At 37.7% G+C, this 20,698-nt stretch overlaps 1 protein-coding gene across 1 annotated transcript in view; it reads left to right on the top strand.

Annotated features, from left to right (window-relative positions):
- The window catches only part of SWAP70 (SWAP switching B-cell complex 70kDa subunit), a 70,310-nt gene that overhangs the window by 29,142 nt on the left and 20,470 nt on the right, over nucleotides 1-20,698 (top strand). The window contains exons 3-4 of the mRNA XM_012654433.1: nucleotides 8,807-8,980; nucleotides 18,748-18,975. Coding sequence (XP_012509887.1) covers nucleotides 8,807-8,980; nucleotides 18,748-18,975 — 402 coding nt within the window. The remainder of the gene's footprint in view (nucleotides 1-8,806; nucleotides 8,981-18,747; nucleotides 18,976-20,698) is intronic.

Below are 20,698 nucleotides of genomic sequence, written 5' to 3'. Positions count from 1 at the left end.
GTCAGTTTTTTTCCTAAGTTGTTTTAGGGGTTTTTCTGCCTTTGCTTGGGAGAATTATTCTGAAGGAGCTGGGACCAAGAGATAAATTATATAGAAACTTGCTTTCCAAACAGTAATTTTTACATTTGATTTCTATATTTATGTCTTTATAGATAATCATTCCTGTTGTTCTTCACATTGGTATTAATAGAATTTATTTTCACCTTTCCTGAGACTTCAAATAATTAACCTATCTGTTTCTCTTTTACCAATTATTTTGCCTCCCTTGAGTGTTAATATTTTTGTTTGTTAAATTCTGTCTTTAGTGAAAGAATGGAATTCTGTAAACATCTAGGAAGAAACTTTTGTGGGCTTTTTTTGTTGTTGTTGTTTTGGCAAAGAGACACCGTACCTAGATTTTCTGACAGCGAATAATTGAAGAAAGTGGTATATTATTACCTTTTTACCATTTAGTCCCAATCAACTACATCAAAAGCTACTTCTGCTTTATCATATTTGTGAGACAGTCTAGTTCTTTCATGAGATTTAATGGCTGATTAGGCTTGCTGGTTCAAATCATTGTCATTTCTTTTCCCTGATTCTTCTATTAAGTCTTGGTCTGGGGTATATGATTAGAAGCAATAATCCGTTGGTAATATGCCAAGATCTGATTGGAGAATCTGCTGCTTTCCAACAGAAGCCTTTTTGTTTTTGTTTTTCTGGAAACATACATACATACAAAAGAAAAACACATACAAAGAACAGTTCAGTTCAATATATGTCTCTCCTAGAGGTTAGCAGCCTCTGTTGTTTTGTTTTTCTAGCCTGACATTTAAGGTTTTTTCCCCTTGGTTTATTTTCTTGATGTTCATGTGTCAGTTACAGTTCTTGCATAAAGTGTGGTTTCACGTTTCTTCTGTTAGTTAAATGACTATGCCTTCAGCACTTAAAACACTTCAAATGTGTGCCTAACAACCATCATTTAATAGGAAGTGGTACTGCTTTTCAACACCCAAACCCATGCTTTTGTATGGTTATTTCTTATTGCCTTTTAGTTTATGATATTTTTTCTTTTATTGTTGTTTGAAAGCTATATAGTTTTAATTTGGCACAGTGGCTAAGTTGGACTATATTTCCATCATATTTGTGAAGCTATAGAGGACTGTAAACTTTTGAGTCAATAGAGGGATTTCATGATGAGAACTATGGATAACTTTATGCTGCTGAACACTTTGACTAATAATAAAACTCTAAGAGTCATGTACTTTAAAGAAATAGTGTTATTTAAAATAACAGTTTTTTTGATATGTAATTCACATACCATATAATTAATCTATTTAACATGTACGATATAGCGGTTTTTAGTGTATTCACTATTTTTTGTAACCATTACCACAATCAATTTTAGAATATATTCATCACTCCCTCCCAAAAAATCCCATACCCATTGGCAGTCACATACCCCTCTCCCACAGCCCTAGGCAAGCACTAATCTTTCTGTTTCTGTGGACTTGCCTATTCTGGACATTTCATATTAATGGAATCATACAGTAGGCAGCCTTTTGTGTCTGGCTTCTTTAATTTAGCATAATGTTTTCAAGGTTCATCCTTGTTGTAGTATGTAACAATACTTCATTCCTTTTTATGGCTGAATAATATTCCATTATGGATATACAGTGTTTTATTTACATATTCATCAACTGATAGACATTTGGGTTGTTAACTTCAGTGCAGCTATGTTGTCCTTCTCTCTGTTCCTCAAATTACCAAGAGCCTTCCTGCCTCAGAGCCTTCAGACATGCGGCTTCCTCTGCTGAAAGGCCAACTCCACCCATAAAATGCAGCTAATTCTTATTTATCCCTTAGGTCTCAGCTCGACTGTCACTTCCTCAGGTAGATTTCTTCAGGTAGCACCCTACCCTTCTAACCAGCTCTCCTATAATGTGTTCTCACAGCATCCTGTGATTTTCCTTCATAGCATTTACCAGTTTTCATCATATAGGTAGTTGGGTTGTTGCTGTGTTGCTTGATATGTGGTTCCCCCTCTAGAGTATAAATTCTGTGATGGCAAGGACTCGTTCACTGTTGTCCAGCTCTTAGCACAGTGACTGGCACCTGATAAACCCTCATAATTATTTGGATGAATGAATGAACAAATGAATACTACATACTAGGCAAAGGGGATGCAAAGATGAATAAAATATGGCCTTTGATTTCTAAGAGTTCGTGATTTGTGTGAGCTATACTAGATAGAGAGTTGAGATCAGGAAAGAGTTTCAGGTTAGAAATGTATGTGTGGCTTTATAAGAAGAGCCTATCCCTTTTCCTTTTTTCATTTTCTCAGATCTTGTACTTTTGTTCGGTAATGGTTATATAAAACTATTATTTTTTCCATTGAGATATAATTCATGTAACATAAAATACACCATTTTAAACTGTATGATAAGGTGGTTGTTAGTGTATTTGCTATGTGGTGCAGCCATCGTACCTATCTAATTCTATCATTCTGAAAAGACACCCCATATCTATTAGCAGCAGATTCTTCCTTTTCTCAATTCCCTGGCAACCACTAACCTACTTTCTGTCTCTATGGGTTTGCCTGTTCTGAACATTTCATATTAATGGAATCATACAATATGTAGCCTTTTATGTCTGGCTTCTTTCATTTAACATAATGTTTTAAAGGTTTATCCATGTTGTGGCTTGTGTCTGTACTTCATTCATTTTTATGGCTATATAATATTCCACTGTAGTGATATACCACATTTTGTTTACCCATTCATTGGTTGATGGGCACTTCTTATTTTTTTTATTATAGCCATGCTGGAGGATATAAAAAACAATTATTTTTAAGCCTTTAAAAATTGGCAAAGAGTGAATGATAGAGTGATGTAAGAAAGAGTCCCTTGCACTTTGTTTTCCATCTTCCTAAAACAACTCCTAAACAACCAGCCCTTTGACATCTACATTCTATACTGGGTGCAGAGCACTGACAGAGAAGTCTTAGAGCCTGACTCTGCTCTGTCTTCATCTGCATAACCTTTCTTTGCCCTTCAGAATTAAGCATGATTTGTACCCAGCCTCCATCCCCACCATCTGAATTAGATTTAAGGTCACCCTGTCCTGCCCTTTATTGTCAGTCTGTCTTCCTCATTGCACCAGATTACTGGTGACAAGAAGCTCCTTAAAGTGGGGACTACATATATGTCTTATTTGATATGGGACCCCCCCATACAAAGTACACTGACTGGCCTGTAGCAAACAGGTAATAAATATTTGCATATCCTCAGATATACAGCAAGAGACAAGATCTAGAATAGGGTCTTGAGCTGCAGTTCAGCTCAAAGACATATTGATACAGACATTGTTACACTATTTACAAGCAGCCAAGGTGATCTATTCTTTCCCCCTTCCTACACAAATGATTGCATTCTAAATACACTCTGATCAACACCTTAGTTTTTTCCCTACTTTATATTTTCCTTTATTTTTGGAATATGATATATACAGAAGAATATGCAGGATATATGAAAATTATAAAGCATAATAATGAAAGGAACATCTATGACCCCACCACTCATCTCGGGAAGAACATCATTAATATTGTCACATCTACCTCTGTGCTCTTCCCTTTTCTCATTTTCGTGCCTCCTCCCAAGAGGAAACCACCATCCTGAATTTTTTGTGTATTTTCCTCTCACATTAGAAAAAAGTTTTATCATATGTGTATATTTAATGTATGGTTAATTTTTGTTCTTGAGACATAAAAATGAGATTATGCTCTATGTAGTCTTTTGTGACTTGCTATTTTCGTTGGACATTGTATGATTCTTCCATGTTATGCACCTTGTTTCATGTTGTATCTTGGAGATTGTTTCACATTAGCACATAAATAACTCATGCTGTTTTTTTCCTGTTGTAGCTCTGTATACGGTCAGTATATCATGTATTAGTAATAATCAAATACTTTGTAGCATTTTGTTATTTAGCAGGATTTTTCACATATATTTCTTTATTTTTCTTCTTAGAACCTTGAAAACTATTTGTTTTAGTGTTTGGTATATGGAATTCTGAAAACCCAAGATTACTTTGTTTGGCATGATACCTTGTATGGAAGCACTTGAATACTAATGCTTTACATACTATTTGATATTGAAAACTAATGGATTTTGTACTTTAAAAAATTATGGTAAAAAATGTATAACATAAATTTATCTTCATAACAACTTTTAAGGGGACAGTACAGTATTTTTAATCATATATATATTGTTGTACAACAGATCTTTAGAACTTTTTCATCTTGCATGACTGAAACTCCATACGCATTGAACAACACCCCTTTTCCCTCTATCCCTAGCTCTTGGCAACCACCATTCTATTTTAAATGAGTTTGATTACATTAGATACATCATATTACAAGTGCAATCATGCAGTAATTGTCTTTTTGTGATTTGCTTATTTTGCTGTTTCACTTAGTATAGTGTCCTTAAGGTTCATCCCTGTTGTTGCATATGACAGGATTTCCTTCTCTTTTAAGGCTGAATGATATTCCATTGTGTGTATGTATCACATTTTCTTTATCCATTCAGCCTTTGATGGATATTTAGGTTGCTTCTACATCTTGGCTATTGTGAATAATGGCTGCAGTGAACATGGATGGGTGTGCAAATATCTTATCAATGTCCTATTTTTAGTTGTTTTGTGTATATACCCAGAAGTGGGATTGCTGTATCCATATGGTAGCTCTACTTTTAATTTTTTTTTTGAGACAGAGTCTCACTGTGTTGCCGGGCTAGAGTGCTGTGGCGTCATCCTAGCTCACAGCGACCTCAAACTCCTGGGCTCAAGCGATCCCCCTGCCTCAGCCTCCCAAGTAGCTGGGACTACAGGCATGCGCCACCATGCCCAGCTAATTTTTTCTATATATTTTTAGTTGTCTGATTAATTTCTTTCTATTTTTAGTAGAGACAGGGTCTCGCTCTTGCTTTGGCTGGTTTTGAACTCCTGAGCTCAAACAATCCACCCGCCTCAGCCTCCCAGAGAGCTAGGATTACAGGCGTGAGCCACCGTGCCCGGCCTCTACTTTTAATTTTTTGAGAACCCTCCATACTGTTTTCCACAGCAGCTGTAACATTTTACAGTCCTACCAACAGTGCACAAGGGTTCCAATTTCTCCACATTCTTACCAACAGTTGTTATGTTGTTTTCTTGACAGTGACCATCTTAACAGGTGTGAGGTATTTTGTTTTGATTTGCATTTCTCTGATCATAAGTGATGTTGAGCATCTTTTCAAATGCTTGTTGGCCATTTGTGTATTTTTTCTGAAGAAATGCCTATGTAAGTCCTTTGCCTGTTTTTAAATCAGGTTATTTGTTTTTTTGTGATTGAGTTGTGGGAATTCTTTATGTATTCTATTCTAAAACCCTTAAACTGGCGTTTTCCTACAGGCTAATTCTAAAAATTATAAAGCTCCTTGTAATTGGTCTTCATTTGCTTTTCTAGCCACATATTTAGTCACTCCCTCTCAGGAACTCTATAATTTACCACAAAATCCACAGAGAATCACTTCTTGTTCCTCAGAGCAAGGCTATATGCTTTCATGCACACGTCATTTCCCCTGTGTGGCGTATCTTCCACTTAGCGTTTTCAGGGGTGCCCATCGCCTGTACAGTCAAAAATTCATGTATTGCTTTTGAGCCCCCCAAACTATTAATAGCCTGCTATTGACTGGAAACCTTACCAATAACATTAACAGTTGATTAACACGCATTTTGTGTGTTATATATATGTATTATATACTGTATTCTTACAATAAAGTAAGCCAGGGAAAAGAAAATGTATTAAGAAAATCATAAGAGAAAATTCATTTACTATTCATTAAGTAGAAGTGGATCATCATAAATGTTTTTATCTCTGGTATCTTCATGTTGAATAGGCTGAGGGAAAGGAGGAAGAGGAGGGGTTGGTCTTGCTGTCTTGGGTGGCACGGGTATGCATGTATAAGTGAACCTGCACAGTTTAAATCCCTGTTGCTCAATGATCAACTGTACTCAATTTTTCTGAATTTCTATTTCCTGATCTATAAAATAGAGAAGATAATTAACCTTACAGGATTAATATAAAATGTAAGTGAGAAACTACATATAACATGCCTAGCTGCTAGCATATATATATTAATAGTAAGTCTTCAATGAACAGTGATAAGGCAAAAAAAAAAAAAAAGCAAGCAAGCAAAGTGGCAGCAATTGCTGCTGCTGTTTTCCTCCATAGAATCATTTGTGTTTGATGGGGGCATGGGAAATGGTGTCAGAAGGAGACAAAATACTGAAGGCAGAACACAAAGGATATCTTCTTACTCTTGGAGACTGGTTTGTCAACTGCAAGTTCTAGTTAGAGATCAGGTGAAACGTCTCCCTACAGCCAGCTAGTGACTTCTTCCTTATAGTACACACAACCCTTTGTTCTTATATTCCCCAAAAGAAATGTTTTGCTTATATTGTCCATCTGTCCACTCCTACCTCCTTCAGTACATCTTCCATATTGTTCCAGAATATGTTGGGTTTTTTTTGGAGACATGGTCTTGCTTTATTGACCGGACATGAGGGCAGTGGCATGATCATAGCTCACTGCAACCTCAAACTCCTGGGCTCAAGTGATCCTCCTGCCTCAGCTTCCTGAGTAGCAGGGACTACAGGCATGTGCACCGCCACACTCAGCTCATTTTTCTATTTTTTGTAGAGACGGGGTCTCGCTATGTTGCTCAGGCTAGTTTTGAACTCCTGACCTCGAGCTATCCCCTCACCTTGGCTCCCAAAGTGCTACGATTATAGGATTACAGTCCGGCCCAGAATATGGCTTTTAAAATGAAGACCGTGTCTGTTGCTCTCTTCAACTCTTTCAGTACAGATAAAATCCTAACTCCTTAACGTGAATGATGAGGCTCTTCGTGATCTGGTCTTCATTTACCTCTCTACCCTCATCTTTCACTGTTCTCACACAGTGGACATTTGCTATTTTTTTTTTTCTGTGTTTAGGAAATTCTATAGGGTGTTGGTGGGGAACGGGACCTGTCTCACACCTCAGAAACTGAAAAGTTCAGATACTCATTTTCCCTGCTTCTTGGCAACTGGAGCACAGGAATGTGACCAAGGCCCAGCCAATTGGACTTTCTATCTGCAGTGAGTGACACAGAGAATCAAGGACAGGGGTGGTGATAGCAGTGGTAATAGTAGTGGTGCCCTTGTGTTATCCTGGCAGTGGTGTCTACCCCAGACTATTCCTTTGAGTGGTTTTGGCTGCATTTCTGGCTGCCTATCCTACCTTGATACTAGCCTAGTTTCAGGGCTTAGATTTTCCAGCCCTTGTATTGGATCTGTGAGGTTACCTGTTGTTTTTCCAATAAATTCTTTTTCTGTTTAAAGGAACCCAAGGGGGTTTTTGTTACTTGCTTTTATGATGAGCCTTGACTCATACTACCTTTTCAACACCAAGTGCCCCATTCACATTTAACTTCCTACTCTTCTTCCAAACTGACCATGGTTGTCTCTGCTTCTGGGCTTCCTCACATTCTGTTCTACCTGGAACACCCTTTATCCAATTCTTGATCTGTTTGACTCTTGATCATCCTTTAGGACAGTGGTCCCCAACCTTTTTGGCACCAGGGACTGGTTTCACGGAAAACAATTTTTCCACAGACTGGGAGGTGGGAGTGGGGAGAGGCGGAGCTCAGGCGGTGATGTGAACAATGGGGAGTGGCTGTAAATACAGATGAAGATTTGCTCGCTCGCCTGCCGCTGCTCACCTTCTGCTGTGCAGATCCCTGGTTCCTAAGTCTCATGGAAGATAATTTTTCCACGGATGGGGGCGGTAGAGCTCTGTGGCCTGGTCCCTAACAGGCTACCGACTGGTACTGGTCCACGGCCCAGGGGTTGGGGACCACAGCTTTAGAGCTCAGCTCTATCATAGTGTCACTTTTTCTGCAAATCTTTCCCCAGATCTCAAGATTGGGTTGGCTCCTCAGTGTTCCCACAGAATCCTTTGTTTATCTCCATTATAATACTTGTCACACTCTATTGTAATTGTCTTTACTTTCTTTGGGGACATAGGCTAGTGTTGTGTTGAGTATCTTTGCACTGTTCCTGGCAAATAATAGTTACTATCTATATTTTATTTGTTGAATGAGTAAAAAACTCTATTTATAATTATACACTGTTATATTAAAATTTATCTACTTATATATCTGTTTTCTCCAATAAACTGTAAACATTCTAAGAACACAGACCAAGTTTTTCTTCTTTATATCCTTAATTTATAGGACAGCAGTACCTGGCTCATAATAGATGCTAAGGCAATGTTGAATGCATGAACTAATGAGTGACTGGCAGGGCTGTCTCTCAGTTAAGTTCTCTCAGTTCGGTTAAACAGTTTTTCCCAAAAGAAGCTATCTTCTTTGACCATAGGTAAAGATGAGCTATTTGCATGTGACACATACTGAGTAATTGACATTCTCAGCTCCTTCTGTGTACAAGGATTAATATTTGAGAAGATAATGTATATATATGAAAAAATATGTTTGACAGGTTAGTATATTTTATGTGCCAAGTGAGTTATGTGGACAGGTGTTGTTTCAGTGTCAGACTAAATGTAACATTCTTAATTGAGCCATTGAAAATATAGTACTTAGAACAAATATATAGAATATGGCTGTTGGTTAATTGGATTGATTAAAATGGAAGCCTGAAGGAGGCTTCGTTTTTCTATTTTACTTGCCTTATATACTGCTGATTTTGGACTGATTCATTGGAATGTTTCCTCATTCCTTTTTAGGTCCAAGACAACTTTGACAAGATTGAATTCAATAGGATGTGTTGGACCCTCTGTGTCAAAAAAAACCTCACAAAGAACCCCCTGCTCATTACAGAAGAAGATGCATTTAAAATATGGGTTATTTTCAACTTTTTATCTGAGGACAAGTATCCATTAATTATTGTGCCAGAAGAGGTAAGGTGTGGCTTTGGAGTTTTTTTTTTACATGGCCATGTTAGCATTTAATAGACCTGGCTTAGAAGTATTTGTGTTATTTCAGTGTAAATATGAAAGATTCTGACTAGTGTTTTTGAGTCACAGCCAAAACAGCTTGAATCCAGAAAAGCCCCAAACTTAGTTATTTGGGCATGTAATGACTCTGGAGATTTGCAGAGAGGGTGGGGCTCTTCTTCTCTAAATTGCTGTGATTATAAATGAATCCATCCTTATGTCCAAAGAGTCTTTATTTAGTACAAGCCGCAACATAATTTTGAGACTACTTGCATACTGGAAAAACCTTAAGAACTATCTGAGTGATGTTATATGGGAAACATATAGGATCCAGAATGTTGTTCTCAAGGCTGTTTTATGTGAGTAAATAATATTCTTGTTTTAAAGTTTAGGATGATGACTTTCTGTACTTTGTAAAGTAAAAGAAAAAAAAATCTGCTTATTTTGTTCTGGGCTATTTTCCCTAAACTTCCAAAGGTAAAAGTAATAGGAATAAGGTTTCTGTGCTATCTTACTGCCCTAAAAATTTATATATATAACACATGCTTATTATAGCAAGAAATTTAGAATAGACTAATAGTATGTAAAGTTAAAACCAGCTATAATCCCTCCACTTAAAAAAAGTCATCTGGGCCGGGCGTGGTGGCTCACGCCTGTAATCCTAGCACTCTGGGAGGCCCAGGCGGGCGGATTGTTTGAGCTCAGGAGTTCAAAACCAGCCTGAGCAAGAGCGAGACCCCGTCTCTACTAAAAATAGAAACAAATTAATCGGACAACTAAAAATATATAGAAAAAATTAGCCGGGCATGGTGGCATATGCCTGTAGTCCCAGCTACCTGGGAGGCTGAGGCAGAAGGATTGCTTGAGCCCAGGAGTTTGAGGTTGCTGTGAGCTAGGCTGACGCCACGGCACTCTACCCCGGGCAACACAGTGAGACTGTCTCAAAAAAAAAAAAAGTCATCTGTAATCTCTTAACTTTGGACAAATTATTTAACCTTTCAAGTCTGAATTTTCTCATCTATGAAATAAGGCTAATTATAATGTTTGCTCTAAGAGTTGTGAGGTTCTGCATTTAATGGATTTAGTTAAGTGCCCAGCCTATAATATGTACTCAGTAAGATGTTAACTCCTATGGCTACTATTACATACCTTGTACACTAGTGTGCTTATTTTCTTAGAAAAAATTTCCCGCGGTGGAATTCTGAGTCCTAAGAAATGCACACTTTCAAAGTATTAGATGAACAAGGCAAAATTGCCTTTCAGAAAGGTTGTACCAATTTATACATTAACAACAGAGGTTGAGGATGCCTATATTTACCATCCTGCCAATATGTGATAGTGACTGTGTGACTGTGATTTCTATGATTCATGTTCATGTTAGGGACATAATTGAAATCTGTTTAAAAGTTTACAGTGCAATATGTTATTGAACATCAGCAAGACTTTATTGACTGCCAACAATAAGTGAGACACCAAGGAGAATACATATAAAATGAAAAAGATTACTTCCTGCCTTCAGGGAATTTACAGTCTGCTGAGGAGAAAAATAAATGTTGTGCAAAGCAAAACAGACTACTTGTTATAAGAGAGTTGCAAATGCCATGCAAATACAGAGAAGGGAAAAATTTATTCCAGCAAGGGGAAGTAAGAAATCAGGGAGGGCTTTTTAAGAGAGGCAATATAATGTAGTAATTAAAAGCAAGGTCTTAAACTTTTTAAATCAAGGACTAGAGAGTAAATATTTGAGGTTTGTGGGCTTTCGGGGCTATACTGCCTCTGTCAAAACTACTCAGCTCTGCTTTTGTAGCATGAAAGTAGCCACAGACAGTATGCAGCTGTGTTTCAATAAAACTTTTATTTATGGATGTTGAAATTTGAATTTCGTATAATTTTCATGGGCCATGGAATATTATTATTTTGATTTTCCCCAACCATTTAAAAATGTAAAAACTATTCTTAGATCATGAATGTTATAAAAACACATGGTGAGCCAGATTTGGCTGGGGGGCTAGATTTGGCTTGTGGGCTGTAATTTGCTGATCCCTGGTTAAGAGAAGGGCTCTGTCCTGTACCATGTCCAGAAAAAAAAAGGGCGGCTCTGGAGTCAGATTTCCTGGATTTGGATTCTGGCTGCATCACTGTTCATTAGCTGTATGACCATGGCAATTTACTTACATTGTTTTTGCTAAAGTTTCCTCAACTGTAAACTAGGGCTAATACTAATATTTACCTCCTAGTGTTCTTGTGAAGATTAAATGAGAAGAGTGCTTGGCCCTTAAAAAGTGCTCATTAAGTGTTAGCTATTATATTTATGGGGAAAGTAGAACTTGTATTGGGCATTAAAAGATGGGAAGGAATTTGCCTAATGGAGAAGGGAGAGGAGAATTCTGGGTGGAAGAAACAGTGGGAAATGTTATATGAGGCAGGAAAGCAAAGGGCATGTTCTGAGGTGAAAGGTATCTGAATTGCCAGTCAGGATGCTTACTTGGAAACAGCCAAACTGGCTGATTTAAGCCAAAAGGGAGTTTATTAAAAGGATGCTGGGTAGCGCACAGAATTACCATGATGGCTGAAAAACAAGGTATGGAAGCCATGCAGCCTGGTCTATAATGGTCACTGTACTGGTCACTTCAGTGAGGAAGCTACAAGGAAAATGTTGCTGCCACCAGAGGCTTTGTGGTGCACTTGAACCATGGAACACCTCTGGCCCTGGACATGGGGTGCTGCTCAGGAACTCAAATCTTCCTGCAACTGCTCTCGCTACCAGGGAGAGTTCTCGATGGCGCCCACTTCCCAATTCAGTCAGAGTATGATGTATCTAATTGGCCTGGCCTAGGTCAGGCACCATGCACTAGCTGCAAAGGAGGCTTGGAAAGGATACGTTTGCATTTTCAGCTTCTGCACTGGGGATAGGAATTTCTCCAGTCATTAAAAGGGAATTAGATGCTGGGCAGTCAAAAGAGAATGACTGTTAGAATGTTCCTTTCTAACTGGAACGTGACAGTTGTGAAGAAGAGACGTGGGAGATGAGGCTGGGGTGTTTTGACTTTATCCTGTAGGCAGTGGGGTGCTGCGAGCCACTGATGATTTTTGAGCAAGTGAATGATAGGTGAATAGATGACATATGGAGAGATAGGAGATGGGAAGCTGAGAGAAGCTAAGTGGCATTGAGGACTAAAGTACAGTAGTGTCAGTGAGAACAGAAAAGAAAACCAAATGGGAGGGACCTGGAGGTTATAGGACCAAGAGCATAGTGCCCGGCTTGGCAGGTTTCAGGCCTGGGCAACTGGGAGAGAGGGAACATAGTGTATTTGCTTAAAGCATGGTCATTGAAATCAGACTTACTGGTTTGAAACCCAACTCTACTGCTTTAATATTAGCATGTGACAAATTACTCACATCTCTCTGTTTAGGGTTCCCTATCTGTAAAATGGGGATAGCTACTGTGGATTGAAAAAGTTGATGTATGTGGAGCACTGTGGAAAGTGCTCACTAAAAGGGGTGTGTGTGTGAATGAGTGACAGGTTGGAGAACAAACTGGGGGTGTGATGCATGATGATGAGTTTGGCACATTTGCCTTTTAAGTGGAACATCATTGTGTAGCTGTCCTATATTTAACTGGAGGTGCACATCTAGGGCTTGTGAGTGGCCAGGGTTGGAGACAGAGATGGCGAAACCACAGGAGTAGGTTGGATCAGGGAAGACGACTGACGTGAAAGACACAAGAGCTGAGGACAGACCCTTGGGACCATTTCTGTAGCAGCAGGAGGAAATGAATTTAGTAAAGAAAGCTGAATTAAACAGGCTGTGTGAGGTAGGAGGAGAACTGGGAGATTGCTGAGTCATGGGTGCCAAAGAAACAAAAAGTTCTAAGACACAGAAAATAAATTACTGGAATTAGATGCTACAGAAAAATTAGACAGTGGTGAGTGAGAAGTTGCCCTTGGATTTAACAACTAAGTGGTCATTGGTAATCAAGGAGAAGGTAGTTTTTCTTGTAGTGGTGGAAATAGTTTCTTAGTGCTTAATAGCAGTAATGATGTAATTGTGTATATATGTTAAAGGGGATATAGAAAATGAAGCATACTGTGGAATTTTTGTGCAAGGAAATTATCTAGCTTAATACAAAGACATAAAGAAGGAGGTGGAATATTGATAGATTTAGAAAAAGATATATCAATGCTATTTTTAAACCTAGCTGTTGCTTAGAAGAATTATGCAAATAAAATCTCCAGTATTGTCTTTAAAGACATTTTGTAGTTACACTCAGTGATCGAAATTTATTTGCATTTTCTTTGGAACTGGAAGTGGGGTGGGTCTCTTAACCTTGATATTTTGTTTTTTTTTATCACTAAAATATTCTTGGTAGAGTTGAAAGTGACCTTGTCCTGATTTCAGAATTAGAAATGAGTAAGCAGACTTACTCTATTCCCTGAAGCAGCACTTGCTTAATGTGGAGGACTTGCCATTGGCTCTAAGTCATCACTGTGCCACAGGCTGTGGAGGGAGCCAGTCAGCATCAGCCTCCTGATTTCTCTGCCTACCACACTCAAAAGGTTTCCGCTCCAGGTGGCCTGAAGAACGAGGACCCACTTGGGCCTCAGTGTGTGTTTCTGCAGGCCAGAGCCCTCCTAAAACTCCTTAGCATGTTTACCTTCATGACAGGAATGTCTTGGTTTTCTTTCAAAACTAGTTAATCTCGTTTGAGAAGGGAATGGCCTCTCTTTGATTTGTTAGCATAGCCAGGCGGCATACCTTGTCATGTTATTGTTTGATTTTCTCTGTGCTTTGATGGCCTTAACTCCCTCAGCATTTCTTCTAGTTAGCTTTTTATAGATTATTCCTCTGTGGCCAGGAGTGCTTGTGTGGGGAAAAAAGGGATTATTGGAACAGATTTATGTGGAATTGCTTTGCCTGGTTGCTGAACCTTGCCTCTTGAGGTTTAACACATGGACTTGTATTTATTGAGCTCTTAGCATACCTGGCCTTTGACCAAGCACTAAAAACTCAAAGTCACACTATATTATGGAAAATACATTTTCTGTTAGATTTTACATCCTTTCTAAATAATTTAAAGTGTTTGAACTAGCCTTAGACTTACAGATTTTAATAAAATTTAATATAAAACCAGATATAAACAATAAATTTTGAAATATAATGTCTTAATTTGTCATGAGTACATACCTGGGTTTAATTTGTATCTTATCAACAGTTTTTAGGCCTTGTAAATTTAAAGTAATTTTTGTTTGCAGTGATTCACCTACCATAACAATCATTTGCATTGTTTAAGTCCCGAGTGTTTTTTAAGAAAGATTTTTTTTCTTCAGCCTGAATAGTACTATTATGGCAGTTTTATGAGTAACTTAAGTGGTATAGATAATAAGTTTGCCTTTGATTCAGTTTTCTATCATCCAGAAACTAATATGAAGAATGCTAAGTAAATATTAAAGTGGCTTACATGGTTAGGTTAAGATATTTCTACCACACAGATATTAAGAAATAGTGTGTTCCCATTTGTCAGATTATATTCCTCCAAATGTGTGTCTGTAAAGTATAGTTTTTATTTAGTATTCATTTCGCACAGAACCAAGAACAAAACAGGATGTGCCTGTTGTGGACTTATTTGGAACAATTGCCTTGATGCAATTAAAAATTAAGCCTGAAGTAGCTTTAAGAGACCCTAAGTGAAATAAAACCTGAATTGCTGTTGAGCTAATAAATGCTCCTTTTAATGACAGGGGAAGAACTTTTTAACAAAATAAATTTTGGAGCTGAAGGTTCAAAAATCACGTGCTGCTTGAAAGTTTATTCTTTGTTATTTTTGGTGAAACTTGCTTGAAAGGAGGAAGTAAGCTGCTTCCTGAAACTGAATGAGCTCTTAGAATGGATGCAGGCCACTAGAGACTAACACCAGCACGTGATTTATTATTTAGTATAATTGAATAGTGGAGAGTGGGAATGTTTGTCTCTCCTTGGCCCAACATAATGATGCAGAAGGTCCTTAAGTTATTTGGTTATGATAAGTATATGAATGTGTTGAAAGTCAACAGGAAATGAATCTAGATTAGTTGTCTGGCACAGTCACTGGGAATGCTGAGCAAATAGATGCTGGGTGCTGATGACAGCTTCACAAGGGTTTGGGAAGGCAGCTTCAGAAAGGTTTATGATGAATCTGGGAACCTGCCTCTAGAGCTGATTTTGCTACTAACAGGCTTCTTCTGAGTTACTAACATTGGGAAAGGTCTTCTGATTTTGAAGAGGACACTGAAACTTGGAGTTTGAGGGGCTCAGGTTCATGAAGAAGTAGGTGAGGAAGAGCTAAGGCTGATTCCTAACTTATAAGTGATCATTTGGCTGCACCATTTTGTCCCGACCACTTGTTGTCATCCTGTACGTACATAGCTGTACATATGTGCTTCCTTTGGCCTTACTACTGAACTTGTAGTAGTGCCTGTACTCCTTTTATCCCAAATTGTAATCAGGCAGCCTGGGCCCTTCTTTTTGCTGCCTTAGGGAGATTGAACTTCTGTACTTGTTAATGCCGTGAAGTTATTTTACTTTGAGCAACTATTTATCTTAATGTCCTTTTTTTAACTCTTTCTTGTATCTTATTGTATCTCTTCAGTCTCTTCTTGACTTTAGTCTTTTTTTTTTTTTTAAATTAAAAACTTTTTTCAGAGATAGGGTCTAGCTCTCTCATCTAGGCTAGTGTGCAGTGGTGTGATCATAGCTCACTATAACTGCAAACTCCTGGGCTCAAGCAATCCTCCCGTCTTAGCCTCCTGAGTCGCTGGGACTACAGGTGTCCTCCACTGCCCCCGGTCGACTTTATCTTTTCATCCCCTTTTCTTTTCTGTCCCTATTTTGCCTTCCCTTTTCCTTTTTTCTCTCTTTTTGTTAACTGTTCCTTTCTCTCTTCCACTCTATTCCTGTTACTTCAATTTAACAGCCAAGAAAATATCGAATAATATCTGATAAGTTTAGCAATGATAAATGATACATCTCCAACAAAAGAAAGACCTAAGTGTGTTTTTCTCTAATAAGGAAACATTTGTTGAATCCCTACCATGTGCTATTTTTAGGGTGTAAGATAATATTTGTCCTAGAGGAGCTTATAATATCTCATTGAATTAAATCAATAGAATGGTTGATATTTTTTGAACTTGTGATATTTTGTGAAAGTACATTCTTTGGCAGACATGTATTTTCATTCTTTTTCTATTCAAGTATGTTATTTTGCAAATAACATTATAACCAAATAAATGTAAATTCAAAGAAGAAAAAGGAAAAAATTAACTCAGTTATATTCGTAACAAATAGTTTACTGTTTCTGACAAATATTTATCAAAATATTTATCTAATCTTTATGCAGTGGAAATCATAGGTAAATTTAATTTTGTATTCTTTATGTTATTTCAGAAATGCTTTCTTAAATGTAATTTTGGATGGTCGAATAATATTCTATTCAGTGCAGAAGAGAAGCAACATTGTTTGGAGTACCTACCATGTGCCAGGCATCATGCAAATTGCTCTATATTTGTCTCAATTTTACTCCCATAGTAGTTCTATATGACAAGTATTGTTATGACCACTTCATAGATGAAAAAATTGAAGCTTATCTTAGTTCCTTTCAGTTTAGCAAATTGAGGTATCACGTTGAGCTTAGGGGATTCAAAGATGTGTGGGACATGGTCCCTCCTACCAGGAATTTGGAAAATGGTGGAGAAGCAAATAAGTAAAAATGTAATTTCAATACAGTATGCTAAGTGCAGTGACATAGAAAAGAAACCTGACCTGGATTAGGGTTGGTCAGAGCAGGTTAGCTAGAACGGTGCTTATCAAACTTTAGTGTGCATATGGAAATACCAGGGGTTCTGGTCAAAATGCAGATTGTGATTTTTGGGTCTTTGGTGGGGTCTGAGAGTCTTCATTTGCAACAAGCTTCCAGGTGATGCCATCGCTGCTGGTACACATACTTCTTCTTGAGTAGGAATATTTTAGAGGGTGTAGGACTTGAAAAAATACCATTTAGATGGGTAGAGAATTGGGAAAAGGTATTCTAGACAGAGAGGACACAGAGGGGAAAGACATGGAAGCATAAAAAAAAAAGCATGTTAAGTGGGTAGAGTACTTACAATCTATGGAAAGTGTTGGCCAACTACAGTTTGGTGGCTAAATCAGGTCCACAGCCTATATTTGTACAGCCTATGTGCTAAGAATAGTTTTTACATTTCTAAAGGGTTGTTCTAAAAAAAAAAAGAAAACCAAAGAAGAACATGTGATAGAGAGACACAAAACCTAAATATTTACTATTCATCCCTTTACAGTAAAAGTTTGTGACCCCTGATCTATGGTGTTGGTGGTCTTGGTGGAGTGTAAAATCTGAGGTGGGGCATAATGGAAGACATGTTTGAGAAAATAGACTGGGGCGCATCACCAAGGGATGCAGAGGAGCTTGGCCTCTATCTTCGAGGTGATAGGGAGCCAGAGAAGGGTTTAAAGAGGGGAGTGTCAGGCTCAGGTTTTTGTTTTAGGAAAATCTCTCTGGAAGAATAGACATAAAAGGGGCACTGGAGGCAGGATACCAACTTGGAGGCCTGACCAAGGGCAGATGGAATAGGAGATACAGATTTGAGAACTATTTAGGACAAAGTTTTTCATTCTCTTTTAACTGCAACCCATAAGAGGATAGAATGTTTTATATCATGACCGAGCACACACAGACATGTGCACACACAAAACAAAACTTATCACAAAACAACATGGGTTGTTATTGTGGCTGAACTCAAATATTTTTCATTCCATTAAAAAAAATGCTAGTTACAACCCACTAAGTTGACATCTAGTGGGCCATAACCCACAGTTTGAAAAACACTCATCTAGGGAAGGAAAAAAACAGCAGGATTTTGTTACTGATTTGATGTGAGGGAGTGGGAAACAGGAATCCTGGCATGTGTGAATGTACAAATGATGTTATTCCTAACTGTAAGCAATAATAGAGGGGGAAGCCATTTGGAAGGTAGAGATGATTCATTCATTTTTGGACATGTTGAGTTTGAGAGCACTGTAGGACACCTTCCAGATGATGAGATATCAGTTTCTCATTCAATATTACTGCCTTGGTATTTTGTTTAACTGCTATTATTTGAATAGCAGTATTTTCTACTATCTTCTACACAAAGGTTTCAGAATTTAGTAAGCTTTTCCAGCTCAGGCTGGGAATTCAACCATTATTTACAACATTGTCAGTGTTCTAATGGGAGGAAGCAGCATGAATTTCAAATAATTGGCTTACGTGGAAGATTTGTAAATTGGGCAATAACTTGTATATACTACTTTGAAATGTTTGCTTAATTTAGTGCTTACATGTTCAGTAAGATTAATGTTCTGATATGTTGAAATATTTATCCAACAGAGAGTAATAAAATCACATTCATTAGTTTGTATATGCTTGTGTATGTGCAGTTTGCTTTAGTTCCATATACAAATATACTGTACTATTAGAGGGTTATCAGTTTTTGATTCTTTTATTTATTCTAGGCTAATATAGAACTAGTGGCATTTTATCTATACCCCCCTCCCTGATAGTAGTAGATTCTTTAAAGACATGCGTTTTTGGAACTGTAAAGAGTGTTTCCTAAATTGACCATATCAGTGTAAATAACATAAACACATACTTATGTTAAAAAGGTTTTTTTAAACTAGGAAATAATTTTTTATTCTTTATATAGATTGAATACCTGCTGAAGAAACTTACAGAAGCTATGGGAGGAGGTTGGCAGCAAGAACAATTTGAACATTATAAAGTCAACTTTGATGACAACAAAGATGGCCTTTCTGTGTGGGAACTCATTGAGCTCATTGGAAACGGACAGTTTAGCAAAGGCATGGACCGGCAGACAGTGTCTATGGCGGTTAACGAAGTCTTCAATGAGCTTATATTAGATGTGTTGAAACAGGTAAGACTCCTGTGACGCTTTTTTTTTCCTCGTCTTTAGAATTTGACATTTTGAAATTAATATTTTCATCACAAAGATGAGTATAAGTCATCTTAGTTTCTTACACTAACTTAGAACTTACACTTTATCTATTATATTGATTTAGAACAGGAATAAAGTTTCTAATTTTCCCAGTCTTGTTTTAGGCTTTCACTTTAAAGAATTACGGTACAATTTTAAAGTATGGTTAAGAATTGGAAAGATACTATTTTGAGAGAACTTTTTTTGTAATTGTTGGAGACTGGGTCTTGCTCTGTTGCCTAGACTAGAGTGCAGTGGCATCATCATAGCTCAGTGCAACCTCAACCTTCTAGGCTTAAGCAATCCTCCCACCTCAGCCTCCTGAGTAGCTGGGACCACCATGTCCAGCTAATTTTTTAAAAATTTTTTGTAGAGATGGGGTCTCTTTATGTTGCTCAGACTGGTCTTGCACTCCTGGCCTCAAGTGATGCTCCTGCCTTGGCCTCCCAAAGTGCTAGGATTACAGGCATGAGAGCCACCACACCCAGCCTGAGAGAACTATTTAAATAATGACATTTCCAAACTATTTTTTTTTTTTTTTTCTCTGTTGCCCGGGCTAGAGTGCCGTGGCATCAGGCTAGCTCACAGCAACCTCAAACTCCTGGGCTCAAGCAATCCTTCTGCCTCAGCCTCCCGAGTAGCTGGGACTGCAGGTACCCGCCACCATGCCCAGCTAATATTTTCTATATATTTTTTGTTATCCAGCTAATTTCTTTCTGTTTTTAGTAGAGACGGGGTCTCACTCTTGATCAGGCTGGTCTTGAACTCCTGACCTTGAGCGATCCTCCCAGCTTGGCCTCCCAGATTGCTAGGGTTACAGGCGTGAGCCACCACGCCTAGCCTCCAAACTGTTTTTAAAACACCTTCCTGTCATGTCTACATCTATACCCACCGGTCTGGAAATATCTCCATGACAAATTGTTCAGTAAAAAAAAACACGTTGCTGAATAGGCAATATCTTTGTAATCCCTTTCATGTAATGTGGTGCATGTATGTAGAGCTGTCTGGAAGGATGCGTGCCAGAATGCTCACAGTGATCACCTCTGGATTGTGGGATTTTGGTGAATTTTATTTTTTTCTTTATTTTTTCTGTATTATTGGACTTTCTACATGATTTTGTATTATTTTTATAAAATCAGAAAAATTACCCTACTTCTGAGAAAAAATACCTTTATAAAGCAAAGTTGCATTTGTCTTATTTAGACTATTATCTTTGTTTTCTTAGCATTCAGCATAGCATATAATATACATATGAGAAGCTTAATGCTTGATAAATAGGACTTAGAATTTTTTGATGGATCTTTGAAACTTCTTAACATTATATCGAATAATAACTCTGATTTGGGATTTCCTTACTTTCTCCTTTTTTTTTGTTCAGTAGGTGACATTGTCTGCTTTTTTTTCCTAATGGAGCCCATCAATAAACATTAATTGAGTCTTAAATTGTATAGGTTTTTGGTGCTACAAAGAGGTAGGAAACATGGTCTCTGAAGAGGGCTTCAAGGCTTGTTAGGATGGCAGGATATAAGACTACAGTTGAATTGCAGTGTGAAATACTTTTGGTTTAAATGTCCAAGGATTAGGAAATTGAATAAATATTAATAATATGATTAGAACTTAGTAAAATAATTTAAACTTATAGTCAAGTTAATATTATATGTAT

Source organism: Propithecus coquereli, unplaced genomic scaffold (genome assembly GCF_000956105.1).
Source record: "Propithecus coquereli isolate 6110/MARCELLA unplaced genomic scaffold, Pcoq_1.0 Scaffold44, whole genome shotgun sequence".
NCBI classification, from domain to species: Eukaryota; Metazoa; Chordata; class Mammalia; order Primates; family Indriidae; genus Propithecus; species Propithecus coquereli.
Note: the sequence above shows the minus strand (reverse complement) of the source record. Positions and strands in the feature narration are given on the sequence as shown.